Source organism: Dipodomys ordii, unplaced genomic scaffold (assembly GCF_000151885.1).
Source record: "Dipodomys ordii isolate 6190 unplaced genomic scaffold, Dord_2.0 Scaffold11, whole genome shotgun sequence".
Taxonomy (NCBI): Eukaryota; Metazoa; Chordata; class Mammalia; order Rodentia; family Heteromyidae; genus Dipodomys; species Dipodomys ordii.
Window position 1 is genome coordinate 19344693 of NW_012267227.1, and position 17400 is coordinate 19362092.

At 45.3% G+C, this 17400-nt stretch overlaps 1 protein-coding gene across 1 annotated transcript in view; it reads left to right on the forward strand.

Annotated features, from left to right (window-relative positions):
* Meis2 (Meis homeobox 2) overlaps positions 1–17400 on the forward strand; it is a 188882-nt gene that overhangs the window by 59293 nt on the left and 112189 nt on the right. The window contains exon 7 of the mRNA XM_013010013.1: positions 7600–7745. Within this exon, the coding sequence (XP_012865467.1) occupies positions 7600–7745 (146 nt within the window). The remainder of the gene's footprint in view (positions 1–7599; positions 7746–17400) is intronic.

The following is a 17400-nucleotide window of genomic DNA, read 5'->3' on the forward strand; positions in this document are numbered from 1 at the left end:
CCTCCCTCCCTCCCTCCCTTCCTTCCTTCCTCCCTCCCTTCCTTCCTTTTCTGTTGGTCCTGGTCTTGAACCCAGGGCCTGAGCAGTGTCCCTGAGCTGCTTAGCTCAAGCTTAGAGCTCTACCACTTTGAGCCACAGCACCACTTCCGTAGTTTCGTTTCTTTTGTGGGAAAGCTAATCTGGTTGTCTTCTCCCTCTCCCAGGATGAGGGTGTGAGGTCTGAGGGACAAATGCTAGTCTGCCACTTTCTGAGTCACTTTTGACAATGTCTTAAGAGCCTCAGTTTCCTTATTTGTAAATTAGAATAGATCATAGTAATGATTTCATTCATTTATTATGAAGACTAAATAAGGATTGGAACACTGCAAGTACTAAGTGACATGGTAATGATGAAAGTGGCAAGAGGTGATTTCTCATGTTCTTGAGATAGAGAATTGGTGTGGAAAAACCTATTTAACATTAAATGGAGCATCCATCTGGATGCTGTCCTTAACATTAAATGGAAGCATTTTGAGAAGTATATGAATTTGTGTAAGTATACATGCCTGCAGGCAAAAATACTTCATTTATCTACAAACATTTTAACACTTTTAAACAAATTGGTGAGTTATTTTAGAAAGCTATAACTTAAACATATTGGTTTATAATATATAACATGTAGATATCTATATATTCAGGAACATACTTAATTTTTGGAAATAAATTGCTTGGAACATGTTGATATCTGTCTAGTATCTGTCTATGAAATTAATGAATGTAAATTACAAAAAAGAAAACTGTAATGAGTTTCTCCTGCTAGAAAAAGGGAGAAAGCCCAGTTCCGAGATGAGTGGCCATTAGTTACCTGGTCATTAGAACATGAATTTTATTTATTTTTCTATTCTTTAAAGTACAATTTTATGGTTTTTATTAAGGTATTATACAGAGGGGTCACTGTTTCCTGAGCAGGTAATGAGTGTGTTCCTTTTTTGGACAATGTCACCCTGCCCTTTTTTCCCCACAGTTTTCCCCTCCCTCTGTTCCCACAAGTTCCATAGGGCGTTTCCCACACAGTGTAGACTGAATGTCATAACTGTATTTGTTCACCCTCCCCCTCCCCTTTTTGTCTCCCCTAAAAAGACAAAAAAAAACCCAAAAGCAAAAACAAACACCAATACCACCACTACCACTGCCAACTACAAGAAAATTTGTTTCTATCAATAATATTTTACATGTTTATAGAAGTTATGCCTTTGGGTTCCTCTCTTAAAGGCATCCTCCTTTAGTTTGACTGTCTGTGAATGCCTAGAGCCCTGTATAGGTTCTCATGTCTAGTAATATTTTATATTTACCTTCCACATATGAAGGAAAACGTGCCATTTGTGTTTGAGCTTGGCTTACCTTATTTAACATGATTTCTTCTAGTTCCATCCATTTCCCTGAAAATGACATCATCTTATTCTTTCTAATGGATGAGTAAAATTCTATTTTGTGTATGTACCACATTTTTTGATCTACTTATTTATTATATGGCATCTGGGCTGTTTCCATAATCTGGCTATTATAAATAGTATAGCGATGAGCATGGATATGCGCATATGAATATCTTTACTGTATATTGATTTGTAATGCTCTGGGAAGATGCCCAAGAATGGTATGGCTGGGTCATAGGGTAAACATATATTTTATACAAATTTATTTAACTTGCTAAACTTGGTGCAAAGTAAGAAACATTCATTAAATAATTTACTACCAACTTACCCAAATGAAATTTAAATACATTTAATTTACCCTCATTACTGCCTCTGGAGACACATGCTTGAGAGGCTAGTTTTAGATAGTGTTTTTTGTTTTTGTTTTTGTTTTATTGTCAGTCGTGGGGCTTGAACTCTGGGCCTGGGCGCTGTCCCTCAGCTCTTCAGCTCAAGGCAAGCACTCTACCACTTGAGCTACAGCACCACTTCCGGTTTTCTAGTGGTTTATTGGAGATAGGAGTCTCACGGTCTCTCCTGCCCAGGCTGGCTTTGAACCTCGATCCTCAGATCTCAGCCTCCTGAGTAGCTAGGATTACAGGCATGAGCTACCAGCGCCCAACTTGGTTTTTTTTTTTTTAATCTATCAGATGTCATGGAAATGTTAGTCTGTGCTTTAAAAAGTGGCTTAAGGGAGGGGAGAAAATACTTTTTTAACAGTTCTGTGAGATATTTAATAGTACTACATGGTGACAGCATCAAAGTTGATGAGCTACTGACTATAGACAAGAAGTTCTCAAATGTGCATCTCTAGTCTCTAGGATTAACCTAGTGTGGTCTATGCCAGGGTCTTTACTCTCCTACCGTGATAAACAAATCATAAAAATGGAGACTCTCTAGGAGTCTTGCTATACTGGTTAGACCTGAAGGCCTTGTAGGCACTGGCTGACTTGAAGAGAAAAGTATGCATGTTTCTATTTGAGGCCAAAGGAATCGGCTCCACCACTGGACTCGTAAAAACCTCTCTTCTCTGCACTTAGATCTTTTCTTATAGAATCAGGACATTCTGGGATCTGTCATTGACAGTAGGTCTCAGACAAAGTAATGCTCAGGAAAGCAAATGATAGTTTTCAGTTTGGTTTACCTTTGGACCCTACAAAGCTGTAGAATCTTAAGTGGGGGTTTGAGCCCTGCCTCAGTTTCCTCACTTTAAATGACGGCCACTTTTAGAGACAGACCAGTGTGTTTCTGATAGAATGGGAACATGGTGCCAGACTCTTATTCTGTGCCATGAAATTGGTATGTAAATAGAGACTAAATGAACTAAGACAATAGACCAGAAGAGGGAAGGCTTTTTGCCCGGTAGCCTCTGTGACCAGGTTGTATGGACGGTGATTTCTGCTGTTGGGTCATCGGAGGGCTGTCTCTCATTGGTTCTCATGTCGATTCACCTGATGCACAGCTGGACATAGATGTTTGCCTACACCTGAGTGCACTTGGCTCCTCAGGATTTAGCAGTCCACAACTGGACTGTCTGTCCACAGTGCTCTTTTAGGAAGATGTGTGCTGAAACCACTTGCCAACACTATGCTTGGCTCTGCACTTGGTCTCCTCCGTTATGGGAACTGTGTGGGACTTCTTGGAAGCTTGGGGTAAGATCTAAATAGATGCTTTCAATCCTCCAGGATCTTCAAACCAAGGCCGACTGTAGAGATTCAGTTCAGGCCTCTAACGGCAAGGTGAATTGACTGTGCGGAGCCCCCCATGCTGAAGGCCAGCGGTGGCCAAGGTGCATGGTGTCAGCCATCTGAGGGGCCTAGTATCACTCAGATGGTTGGGTCTCAGACTCAGCCCTTTCTTATTCTAGGTTGGACCCTTGAAAGAGTGCATTTCTCAGAGTTTCTTAGCAGATACTAAAGCAATTAGTCTCATTTTGAGAACTAGCAGTCGACACCTTCTTTGGTTCTATTTACTTCTCACCACTAGAGGACCAGGACGCGAGGAGTTTCTGCAGTGCATACGGCCCAGGACAGACAATCCCCATGCGTCCTGACTGCCCTCCCATCCAGGGGAGCAGGGTAGAAAGTTGACTGCCTCATGTTCTGGTATCTTGTTTTGAGTTAGCTCATCTACTTGCATGGGTCCCAAGAGTCCGGTAAAGAACCGGTGCCAGGCTGATTGCATAAGCAAACCTAAGGAACTTGCTAAAAATACAGATTCCTGGTTTGTGCTCCAGGCTGCTTTGATTCAGTGGTTCTAAGGTGAGGCCTCGGCCCCGTGTCTGTAGCAGTCTCCCCTGGGCATTTAATAGTCTTCCCATTTATCTGCCTTGAGTACTTCGTTTCATGGTCACATACATAATGTCCCATCACATCTACTGTGAGTACCATGCCTAAAACTTAGGTGTGGTGCCTTGGGGGAGGGGATCATCAGCTTTTTAAAGGAAGCATGTGTGGTGCTTCTTCATTTGCTCCTTGGAATGGGTTGTGCTAGAAGAGTGGCCTTTGGCAGCTGCTCAGACAGGCCCTCATGGGCACAGAAGTCTTCAAAGCAGCACCACTCGGGGCATGTTTAGGAGCAAGTGTGCACAACAGACAGTGCTTCTCCTCCAGAAAGAGCCTTAGGTACTGCAGGAGCACAGCTCCCAGCGGCAGCCTTCAGAGCAAGGGGAGGGTCCTTGAACAGCTCATTGATCAGTGCAGTCATCCACTCACCAGCCGGGGTGGTGCACCTGCTCTGCGGAGGCATGGAGGCGTGCTCTGAGAGTAAGCGGAAGTTTAGATACCGAGATGGATGATCCTAGCTTTTTCATACCCCTTCGGCACGTGCGCCTGTGCTGGTGTGCCCGGCCTGGGCAGGGCGCTCCCCCGGCACGCGGGCCAGCCATCTTGTGCACACTCAGCCTTCACGTGAAAAACAGTAGTCCCTGCAGGGTCCCTCCTGCTTGCAGCATCCGCACCGTTTTATTTGAGGTGGCAGAACACAGTTGCCTTTCACAAATTTCCTTTATGCTGTGTGAGTACTCGAAGCTGAAGTTGGTTCATAGTCCATTGGACAAAAACCAGCAGCACTCTATCTGGGAGTGGAAAATTCCTCTTTTTATAGAAGTCTGAATGCTAATATTAAAGGCCTTCTGTTTAGTGTCTACTTGTCAGTATGAAACGACTTATATTTTTTGTTTGTAATTATTTGTCACATGGATTTAAACTCAGCTATTTCACAACATTTATATAAAATGGACTGCTTCACATTAAAATTCATGTAATGTTCCCTTCCTCCGACTGAAGTCAGTCAGCACAGGCTAGCTGTGTGTTTTCTGTGGAGCTAAATATAGTGAATCATATAGTCTGCAGGCACTATCAACGCTTTGCTTTTAAATGAGAGAAACGCACCATGGAAATGCTGTCTTTCATTTTGAAGGTCATTGATTGGGTTAAAAAGGTAAATGCCTTTTTTGGTTGAACTTCCTTCAATTAAGTCATTAACCTTTTAAAGCAAATGTATTCAAAAATCTATCACAAACGCTAAATGAGATTTTAACAAAATCCTGACAATTTCAGCTTAAACATATACACAGAAACCATATGTGCTTAGGAAGAAATATATACACACAGGCATTGTTTACAGAGTGTGTTTTTATATTTAGACGGTACTGGCGGAAGAGTTACTCTATACATACATTATCTGAAATGTACATTCAGATAGCCACACAGATTTTACATTAAGAGACAAAGATGTCTCTATCCACAGTGGGTAGACAGACAGACTGACTGACTTCAAACCTGCACTTGCAGTGTAGATTTTTTTCCCCTCCATCTCCGGGTACTGCTTTTCAAAATTGCCTCAGGCTACAGAACAGCACCTCACATCCCCAAGGCCCAGGGCCTGGCTCCTAATAGCCAGGCTCCATCTGTGACACAGAGCAGCTGACGAGATGGCTCCCGTGCCTGTATTTTGGAGAGAACATCCACCCAGGTTGAAATGCCGGGGTTGCCAGGGAGCAGTCAGAAGCCATTAGTGTGGGCGAGAATTTGCCTGGCAGCAGGTCCTCGGGCTTGGTGGGAAGTGCATGCACGTGTCCCTGGGTGGGTGTGGGTTGTGCAAGTGTGTGTGTCTTGTACAGGCCCTCCCCTTCTCCCCCTCCATGTGGGAAGGGTAGACAGAGGAAGACCAGGCTCTATGGTATTCAGAAGTCAAATGCCTTTTGTTTTCTGTTCATTGATTTGTTTTTTGAGTATCTGGACATCTCTCCCTCTTTCTTCCTCTCCTTCCCTCCCTCCTTCCCTCTCTCCTTCCCTCCCTCCCTCCCCTCCCTCCCTTCCTTCCTCTTTCCCTCTGTCTCAGTCTCTCTCTCTCTCCCCTCCTCCCCCCCCCTTTTGTTTTTATCATAACAGAAGGCAAAGAAAAAGAGAACAGCAACTTCAGGGTCATGCTGTAGTGTCTGGGCAGATGGAAGGCGTGCCCTGCCCTGGGGCAGGGTGGTTGTAATGAAGTACCCTGCCAGCCTGTAAATAGTGAGGGTCATCTCCTCCATGTGATGGAGGGGATCGCGTTGCAGTGAAAATGGAAATGTCAATAAAATTAATCTGCCAGCTCTTTGCTGTGGTTTTTCTGCTTCTCTGGTCAAAGGAGATTGGGGGGAGGGAGGGAAGTTTGGTGAGAAAGGAAAAGAACAGGTACAGGCAAGCCTGCTGTGTAGACCCAGAGGTTGGGAGGCCGGTGGCCCCGTGGCCCGGTGGGCAGGAAGTCTGTGCTGTGGCTGTGGCGTGGTGCAGCTGGAGGTGGGGCCAGGCCTGGGAGTGAGCTGGTAGATCTGTGGCATTCCTCAGGAAGCTGCGGAGCGTCCAGCTCAGGCTACCCTGAGCACAGAGTTTATTGTTCTAGGCTTTCTTGGACAAGGTTCTTACTTAGCATGGGATTTATGGCATTTACTGCTAACGAATGTCTATTCTTAAATTACCAAAAAAAAAAAAAAGAAAGAAAAAAAAGAAATGGCAGCGCAATTCCCACATGTCCTTCCAGGCCCCAGCTTCTTAAACATCAGCAGGGAACACAAACTCTCCACTTCCCTGTTTCCCTCTTTCGTGTGGCTGCAGGCTAATGATGTGTAAGGAAAACACAGCCATCTATAAAGCCCCAGTGCTGTCCTCGAATTCTTCATTTATTTTGCATTTGATTATGCCACAAGTCGGATCTTGTTTCTTTTCCTTTTTTTAAAGTTATTAGTTCAAATATTAATGTAGGGATGTGGCATATATTGCTGCTCTTGATTGATGCCTTCCCCAAAACAGGGAGACGTGCTCGTATGAATTTTAAGAAAGCAGGGGTCCTGCAATGCCTTTCCAGAAGAGTTTTTCAGATACATAATTTAGATGCCCTCTAGGCAGGCTTTCAAGGCATTTTTGCCGGAGGGCAAGAAAAAATAAGTATGACTGTTAAAAGTAAATGATTTTTGCTAATGCACAATTAATGCCAGAGAAAAGCACAGAAGAGAAAGATGCTGATGGAAACTTCTGATTAAGTGAGCACCCTACCTTGATGTGCATCTCCTTTTTTCCTTTCCCCTTCGTAATAATGATCAGTGGTGCAGAGAGCTAAAAGTTTTCATGTCATGCAAATGTGGCATGCAGGGTCACATGAGTGTGCGAACGTGCGTGCTTAGGAGGTGACAGTTGTAGGAGGGGGCTGAGTAGGCAGTGTGTTATGTGCAATCGCCAGTGACACAGCTTCTGTCACCTATGCAGACAGCCTAGAATATATAGACTACAGAACATTGAACTTGATTACCTGGCAGTCTGTGCTCTCTGTGGGCGTGGGGAGGTGTTTCCACCCAACGGGCTTGTGGAGGGCGGTTTTCCCACATTGGATCCCATAATTGACAAAGAGCTACTGCTTTGCATCAAGCACACAAATTATAATTGCATTAATGATACGGGCGAGTGTGAGACACACAAAATTAACATTTGAAGAGGCCTGGTTTAATTTTGTCTTTTACATATTTGTGTCTCCAATTATACTTTAATGAAAGAGAATATTCCTGCTTAATGGATTTCTTTCAACAAGCCTAGCTGAGCTCATCATCAGCTGGATGTTGTTGTGGGCACGCTCACCACGTCTCTTCTGATACATTTTCTTGTCTTCCTACCAGGGGATGGTTTGGACAACAGTGTAGCTTCGCCGGGCACAGGCGACGACGACGACCCAGACAAGGACAAAAAACGCCAAAAGAAAAGAGGCATTTTCCCCAAAGTAGCAACCAACATCATGAGAGCGTGGCTCTTCCAGCACCTCACGGTAAGTCCGGATTAGAAGCGGAAGCCGCTGTACTGCTTTGTTACATTCGCCTAGCAAGTCACATAGTCTCACACAGATTTGAAAATAAAAAAAAATTAAGGTGCCTGTTTTTTCTCTTGAAATTCATTGAGTAATGAACAGTTGAGGTTTTATCAGCTCTTAGCATTCCAAGAGCTTCTCCAGAAAGGAATAGGTTTGTGTTTTAAGAGGTAAACAATGGACCTTACTCAGAAGGGTCCAGGCTCCCTAAATAGTGTGTGTGTGTGTTAATAAATTTGTTATTTATATTGGAAGATATGATAGCAAATCTAGAGAGTGTAACTTCAACCAGAGGAAATGGCTCTAAGAAGTCCATAAAGAGTCTCTAAGAGTCCCTAGTCCTTGCTGATTTCAATATTAATGAGAGCTGTCTCCTCTAAACTCAAAAAAGAAAGAAAGAAAGGATAGAAGGAAGGAAGGAAGGAAAGAAAAGCCTTTTGCCACATGCCTATCCCAGCTCCTGGGATCCGCTGCAGCTTGACCCGTGGCTGTGGTCTGCAGACGTGTCCTCGTCTAGATGAGAAATGTGAGAGTTTGTGGCTGCTGTAAGGCCTTCGTTTGCAGGGTGGGAGGTGTAGGTTCTGTTTTAGCTGTTCAAGTGCACTAGATGTAAAGCTAGCCCTCTTCACTTCTGGGAGAGGATAAACTATGTGCCACATTTAAAACATAACGATTTATATTCTCCTGTTGGCAATCAGTTTTATGTTTTGGTCGGTATGTGTAGGTATGCACTGTTGACTCTAAGACTCTCATGACGGATGATGACAGTATACTTTGCAGAAGAGCTAGGCTTATATTTTATTGTCCATTTGGAAAATCTTGGAGAATGGTAAAAATTTCAGAGAATGTGTCTCACTGCTTTTTTCCGGCCGTTCAATGTAGGCTAATGCTTCAGAACACAGTAGCACGTTAAAAGTGGCAGTTCTTCTTTGATTATCCAACTTGTGTGTCGCCATGCTGTGTCACGGGTGCAGGACAAGGCTCCCCTCTTATTTATGGTAGTTGTTGCTGGTTTGCTCTTTTCAGAAGACAGCAGAGGGCAAGGGGGGGGGGGTGGAGGTGGGCAGGGAAAGGGAGAGAGTCTCATTCCTAAGTCGGCCATTTTGATGGGAGGACATTAGTGGCAAACTAAGGGGTATGGATGTGGCCTGTGGTGTTCGGATTAGCGGGGAGAGCCAAGGAACCCAGGGGCTGCTGTGGTGGTGGTTAGACCTGCCTTCCAGCTATGGGCGTTTCAAAGGTCAGGGCCCTGCACCCGCTTGGCTCCAAGGAATTAGACAGAACATGCAGTCTCTGGGCTGATTACTTAACCAAAGACGAAATAATGAGTCCTAAGCAAATACTGACTAATTGAAAGGGCTGTAAATCCATTACATATTGGTCAGGGATAATCAGGAGTATTTAATCACTTTTATCTATTCAGGAGCACTGGAGCTGCAACAGCAAAGCCCTGAACCTTACCGTGTGGTTATTATTCTCATCATTATCAAAATTACTTCACAGCTGTCCTTTGCTACATCACCTCGGCTGGAGATTTGCTAACCTGTAAAATGTTTTTAATTTGAAAGCGGAGCGAGCACAAGGGAAGGGCCTTCTCGTTCTTAACGGGAGGTTTGTTGGTCTGGGTAACAGCTGGAAGAGGCAGGCAGCTTCCCTGGCCGGCCGGCCGCGGGCTGCCTCCAGCACCAGCTCACCTGTCCTTTCCTGTTGGAAAATCACGACTCAGTTGCTTTCCAAGCTAAAATGTGCGTGTGTGCGACCTCTGTCATCAAGACCAACATCCCAGAGTATCAGGTCATGGGCCATCCTGTTTACAAAGGAGGAAGCCGAAGCCAGAGAGCCAAAAGTGTGACTCTCAAGCCTCGGGAACCTGTGTGTGTGTGTGTGTGTGTGTGTGTGTGTGTGTGTGTGTGTGTGTGTGTGTGTGTGTGTGTGTGTGTGTGTGTGTGTGTGTGTGTGTGTGTGTGTGTGTGTGTGTGTGTGTGTGTGTGTGTGTGTGTGTGTGTGTGTGTGTGTGTGTGTGTGTGTGTGTGTGTGTGTGTGTGTGTGTGTGTCCAGGTCAGATTAGGGATGTGAAGGAGGCGGAGGTTCTGTGTTCTTGTGTTTAAGGTGCCCTGCTCCCTGAGCCTTTCTGAGGGGGGAAGGCTTTCCGCCACACTGTGTGAGCAGAATCTCACCAGGAGGTGCCGACTTGCGCTGTGCCCCTTCCCTCTCCACTCCCACCTCCCTGTGCTGGACTGTGATTGGCTGAGGGCTGTGCGTGGCCCACGGCTCTGGGCACTTGTGCATCTGTGGTGCTGTGGAAGGATCCTCTGGAAGAGGAACCTCTCCTCAGCCCCGGGCGGGCGGGGGAGGGCTTTCCATGAATACCTGGCCTTAGAGTAGGAGAAAAAGCTCAAATAACCTGCTAGTGGGAATCAGGCAGCCCGTATCACAGGTCTGGCTTTCCTCTGGACTTCAGTGAAGGGCACGAATGTCTCTGGACCTTTTCACATGTTTAAAAGTCAGTGAACATGTAGCGTCTGAGCTCGTTCATTTTGATTTTGCTCAGGGTGGTGGTGTATCCCAGCCTGGCGCATGTCCTTTGCTCTCCTCCTTCCCGCTTTGTACTTTCCACCGAGCGCTTTGCTTTCTCCTCCCATGGCCTTTCTCAGCTTGCCCCTTTCACTACCCCCCACCCTTTGTCTTCCATCTCTCTCCCTGCCTTTTCTGCTCCTCCCTGGACCTGCAGGAAATGCTTCCCTGGCTGTCTCTGACAGGGTCTCCCACTTTCTCTTTACTGCAGAGGGGTCTGGCCACTTTGATGAGGATGGTCCCGTAAAACTTTTACTTTCCAGTCTTTAATGAGCTGGAAGATTTACTCAGCTGTAATTCTGAGCTCAGGAACCAAGAATAGAGACCCCTAACCAGCGACATGTTAATTTAGACTTCTTTCTTCCACACACTAACAGTCGTGAGGAAGTCGGAAATAAAGATGCCCCAGTATATTTTCCTGTCATTTAATTAATTTCAACTTTCCAAATGAAATGTTGGCTGGAGCCACTGAAAATACATGTCGCCTAAATTATTATTGCATGTAGATTTCTTTGCAAGTGCATGATTCAATGTACATTCCTTCATTATTAGTCTCTTCAACATTATTTCAACTGGGTTTATTCTCTTTTGTGAGGTGTGACCTGTTCCTGTATTACAATAATCCCCGATGTACCCTTTTTTCTTTCTTCCCTAAAAAAGAAGCTAATTGAATTATCTCATTATTTTAATTGGTTAAGCAAATGTATTTTGCATCTCAGGATGTGTTCTTAAAGAAAGAGGCTGCTGAGGCTTTGCCCCTTGAATGGGCCATTGGTCCATTTTGACAGTCATGCATTCATTAACTAGCAGAACATAAAAGAACTCTGGTTGTATTTTTTTTTTCAAACACCCAACCAGCATGGAACAACTTTTTCCAATAAGCCACAGGGGTCTCTCTACATATGTTCTCAACTGCAAGCTATTGTCACCTATTCTGAATGCCTCAAAAGGCCCAGAGAGGAGAAAAACCCACCTCAACAAAGGCTAACTGTAGCAATTGTTAAGTCTTAGTCTCAATATGACAAAAATCATTAACCTTCAGTTTTCTTAGAAGAATAAGTTCCACTGCAATTGTAACAATTAAAACAATCTCTCAAATTTCTGCATACTACTAACTTCAGGGAAAAGGGTACCAGATTTATTGCTTAATTGATTATATTGAAGAAAATATGGGAACTTAAAAGCCGAGCTGTTTGATGAATCGAAGAGTTAATACTTCAGGCAATTTGAATTTGCTTAATTTGCAGTGTTGTAAACAATTAGTTTCTAGTTCCTAACTACGTGTTTTCAAAATGTTCTTTAAAAATCGACATCCTCTCTGAAAAACTGACAGTAGTTTTAAGGAAATAAACGTGTATTTCTTTTAGAAAGTCAACTAGGGAAAAGATTGCACATAAGAGGATACATAACCGCTCTCCGTTGGTTGATGCTCTGCCTGACTTCTTGGGGGTAAGAAATGTAGAAAAGACAGAAGACAGAATCTGTTGGAAATGCATGTGCTTTAGCTCGAAAGTGTCCAATCGCAAGAAAGAAAATGAAAACATAGGGAAAGCCTAGGGAAGCACGCTCCTTTCACTGACACATGGCGACTGTGATGTCATAAAAGTAAGCCTGCCATTGCAACTGTTTTTATTTGACTTCAAAGATAGCTAAAGAAAGAAACAGCAAGAAATAATACCCAAGCTGACGGTTTATTTATAAAGCTGAAAACCCCTCCACGCCAGGCAGCCCTGAGAGGGCTCAGTTAGCCACTCAGCACCTCCTCTGCGCCTTCAAGAGCCCCTCTAGTTGGGCTGCAAAGAATTGGGACCAGGGAAGAAAAACAGGAAGTGCTCCCACACAAAGACCTCTCTTGCTCATACCAGTTTCTGGCTGAGGGTCTTCGTATTTGAAAACACGGGGATAAAGCTTATACTTGGGAGATGTGAGGCTCCTTTCAAAGATATGTGACTGGATTAGAAGCAAGGTTTACCTAACTGTGGCGTAATACCGCGCAGCCTTCTTGAGCATGAGGGTCTAGCCGGTCTTACCCTTTGTCTGTGGCAGTGCTTTGGCCGGCCCAAGCCTGCCCCTTGGCCTTGACCTATCTCACTCTGTGGCTATTGGAATGTGTTTTGTGAAATCTGATAAAGGCTTGGGTTTGGCTAAAAATATTCTTTACCATACTGTCATGCTCAGGCAGTGCACCCAAGTTAGGAGCAAATACAGTTCCCTTCCCCCGTGAATTCAAGACCCAGATAGTCCACATAGTTATTTTAAGGTAGTTACTTTGTATGTACTTTGTATGTCTGTGCTCCCTACCAGGAGTGTGTTTGTACATGTGTATAAGAAGAGGGAAAGAGCTATATTATTTTTCCTTTTAACTAGTTTTCCTTGTTCTGGGCACATCTGGAAGACTTCCTTTCTGAAACGAGAGCATACCGTGTCCAGTGATGACAGGGCTGTCACCTGCAACACAGTAAAAGTTTGGTCCATGGACATTACCATCAGCCGACAGCGGTAGCACATGCGTGGAATCCTAGCTGCTTGGGAGCAGAGGCAGGAGGATCTTGAGTTTGAGGCCAGTTTAGGCACAAAGCTAGCTAGGACAATGAACGTGGTTGTGCTGATACGGGATAAATTATATAGGTCACCCAGAGTGAGACCAAAGGAGGATATTCTTAGGAGAGGATCACGAAGGCACAATACCCATGTGCATCTGATCATATAAAATAATAGTTACCAAAATGAACTCTGGAGCCAGGTGCCTGTGGCTCATACCTGTAATCCTAGCTGAGGCTAAGATCTGAGGAACAGGATTCAAAGCCAGCCTGGGCACGAAAGTCCTTGAGACACTTATCTCCAGTAAACCACTCAGAAAACTGGAAGTGGCGCTGTGGCTCAAGTGGTAGAGTGCTTGCCTTGAGCTGAAGAGCTGAGGGACAGCGCCCAGGCCCAGAGTTCAGGCCCCACAACTGACAACAACAGCAGCAACAACAACAAAAAAGAACTCCGGAAACATGAAGTTTTTATGCACCTTTGTTGCTGTTTTTATTTTCTTTTCCTTTTGCCTTGTTTGCTCCTTTATCTTGCCTTTGGGAGGGCCAGAGGGGACAAAGGGTAAACAGATGCAGCAGTGATACTCTACTGAAGGGTGGGGAGGGGAGGGAAAACCTGAGGAAGAGAGAGAGAGAGAGAGAGAGAGAGAGACAGAGGGGAGAGAGAGAGAGAGAAAGAGAGAGAGAGAGAAAGAGACAGAGGAGAGAGAGAGAGAGAGGGAAGGGGTGACATTGTTTAAAACAAAATGGACTCTATCTGACTTATGTAACTGCAACCCCTCTGTATACCACCTTTACAATAACAATAAATAAGTTAAAAAAAAAAGATGGCTGGGAAGGTGGCTCAGTGGTAGAGCGCTTGCCTCGCATGCATGAGGCCCTGGGTTTGATTCCTCAGCACCACATAAGCAGAAAAAAGCCAGAAGTGGTGCTGTGGCTCAAGTGGTAGAGTGCTTGACTTGAGCTGAAGAGCTGAGGGACAGCGCCCAGGCCCAGAGTTTAGGCCCCATGGCCAACCGAAAAAAAAAAGGTAGCTAGACCCTGTCTCGAAAAAATGAAAAGAAGAAAGCAAAACAAAACAAAGCTTCTAGGAATCCAGTTGTTCATATCTGCAGAATGAGGGTAATGAGATAGTACAAAGCACCGGCTCTGCACCTTGTTCTTCTAACAGGTATTTTATATAAAGTAACCATGGTTTTAGGTTGTTTTAGTTGATTGCTAGCAGCAGACCTTAAACAATGGGCGTGGGCATCTGAAGTTACCACTTCTTTTCCTGGCATTACACAGGATAGGAAGGCCAGGCTTGCCATCCCCCCCCAAAAAAAATACAAAACCCTGAAAAACCAAAGCGAACGACCACCAACCCCCCCCCCATGTCCCTCTTGTAGGAGGGTGTGATCCAAACCCTGACCCGAAAGCTGTGTCCACCTTTGCCGACTTTTTGTGCTGCTGAGGAAGCCATCCTTCTGGCGCCCTGGGTGGCCGTGCGCGGGCGGGCGGGCCGCGGTCTGCGGGGGCTCAGGATGCGAGGTGCTATGCTGTGGCTCTTCTAGGGGCCACTGCGTGAAGTGGTGTCTGGGGTTTGCGCTCTCTGGTCTTAGATACGTGATTCAGTCTCTGTCCCTACTTCTTACATTTCAGAGGAAGCCTATTTATCTGGTGGGTTGCCGGGTGGCCGATGCCAGTCTGATTGTACACGCGTACACGTGTTGTCACATACTCTGATGTGTTTGGTCCTTCACTTGGTGCTTGTCTCACTGGCTGCCCGAGACCCCTCGCGTGTCACAGCGCCAGCCAGGGTGCAGCCCTGGAGGACGCACTACCCATCCTGCCTCTAACCTCCATTTCTCCACTGGTCCAGCTCCATGGTCTCTGTGAAAACACGGTGACAATTTCTATCAGCTATCCTTTTAAGGATCTTGAATGGCTAATAAAGTCAGTATTTCATGGGCATCAGTTATTTCTACTTGGAAATTAGTGCCTTCATGATTCTTCGATTGGTCTACTTAATAGTAATAACTATGGGTCAAATTAATAGCAAATATGAAATGTTGGTTTTACTTAAACAGTGAGAGATGGGATGGCCTTTCTCATATGCAGAGATGCGAATGTGCCCTGAATACTAGTAGGACTCACGGACCAAGGAATACTTATGTGGAAGTGCGTGTGCAGAGAGAGGAGACAGCTGGAAACACCAGGCCATGGGCGACACAGAGAGCACTTCCTGCACACACACAGGAGAGCAGACAACTGGAGCTCAGGGCGGGGGGGGGGGGGGGGAAGGGAAGAGAGGGAGAAGAGAGAGGGGAGAGAGAGAAAAAGGAGACAGAAGAGAAAGAACTTCCTGCAGACATATAGGATGGGCCCATCCCTTTCCTCAGCCCAAGCATTGTTTTTCTGCTTGCCAGGAGAACACATCTGTGAGTTATTTGAATGGAACTTCATACTAGAGGCTGCCTGAATTGGTGTCATCTCTGTTTAATTTCAGGAAATGATGTCACAATGCATTAAATAACAATGCTGGGTGATTTATTTTCCCGTGGACATGCTGTCCTAAGCATTCCTCTCCTCTCGCAGTGTTTCCAATTAACTGTAAGCTTGAATGTTCTTCCTATTTCATAATGATTTTAAGGGGCGGGAGCAGGAGGTGGGGGTGGGAAGAGTCGTCATTTCAGGTTGCTGAGGTTCAGCGCTAATGGCGCATCCATCATACGCTTATTGGGACAGGAGGGTGCCGCGCACCAGGGCCGTGGTCACCAGTGGAAGCCTACCGTACTGTTGGCTGCTTTTAAGGAATGTCTGGAGAAGAAAGCCCACATATTCCGATGCTAGCCATCCAGTGTGCCACTCGATGATTTTGATAGTGACCTGGACCCTGTAGCCGTTTGATTTATCGAAGTTTCTGCACACTCCCTTCCTCAGTAAGGAACAGGGGACGGAAGTCGGCTCTGTGTGCCATCTGTCGCTGTCGGTACAGTCTCTCAAATTAAAGAGACAGGCCAAAAATGTAACGCTGTGTCGAATGTTAGAGATGCCTCCAGAAGAAAGGAGATTGCCACCCAATTGGTCTCTCTTGGGGGAGCGGCGCTGCAGGCTGCTGGGTTCTGGCCTTTTACCTACAGTTAGCCTCCAGGGTGCTCCCCGGACCGCAGGGAGCTCTGCGGGAGAGACTGGCGGGCTTGGGATTCATGTCACCAGGAGCAGAGCGACACCCAGGCCAAGTGGCCTCTGTGGTGGCGGATGGGGCCTGTGGGGCCTGTGGGGCGGGGGTCTTCCTGATGCAAACATAGCTCAAGGTGTAGCAAGCCATTCGGAAGCATCCCAGACAATCTAATAGGAAAGGGACTTCATCTGAAATAGATGATTAGGAGATTATGAGCTACAAATAGACATTTTTTTTTAATGGATGGGGGTTGGAGGGGTGGCTCAGGTAGTTGAGTCCGAGTTCTAGTCCTGGTCTCAGACAAAAAAAAAAAGAGCAATAGAGCACAGAGGACTTTCAGGGCTCTGAAACTGCTGTCTGCTGTTAGAATGGAAGGTTGGTTGTCATCACACATTTGCCCAAACCCCTGGAGTGTGTGGCTGAAGGGGAAACCCCCTTGGTAAGCAAGCTGTGGACTTGGGGTGATGACAGTGCCACATAGGTCTGCTGCTCTAACAAGAGCCCCATTCTAGGTGTGTGTGTATGTGTGTGTGCATGCGTGCACGTATGCACATGTGTAGGGGGGCGGATATTGGTGAATAGGAGGGGAAGGATTCCTCAAAAGGGAAGAAGTATGCATGTACATCAATGCAGTGATGTGCATGTACATCAGTGCAGTGGTGTGTCCATACATTGGTGTGCATGTACATCAGTGCAGTGGTGTGTATGTACATCCATACATTGGTGTGCATGTACATCAATGCACTGGTGTGTAGGTACATCCATACATTGGTGTGCATGTACATCAATGCACTGGTGTGTAGGTACATCCATACATTGGTGTGCATGTACATCAATGCACTGGTGTGTAGGTACATCCATACATTGTTGTGCATATATAGCAATGCACTGGTGTGTATGGGAAATCTTGGTACTCCCCTCCTAATTTTGCTGTTAATCTAAGACTGAAAATCTAAAAATTAAGTCTGCTTTTTAAAACTAGTTAATTGAGAAGTGATACATTAAAGAATGAAATGCTATTGCTGTCAAAAAAAACCCAAAATAATTGTCAGCTCAAAATCTAGCACCCAGTGTCATAAAATATCACTTGAACTATAATTGTTCAAAAAATACATTAAGGAATTAAGAGACGAGAAGCTGAGGACCCTTGAATAAAGGGAAACACAAGACATGTACATATCTGGATATTCAGCTATTTAAGAACTCCAGGAATAGACAGCCATTACATGCTGTTTAGTGAAATCCCTGAATATTCATTCAGATCACAGGAGAAATTCTCATTTCACTCTGCCTGGCCGCAGTTTGCAGATGTGCTCTGAGAACAGGTGGAGTTAGCAAGAAT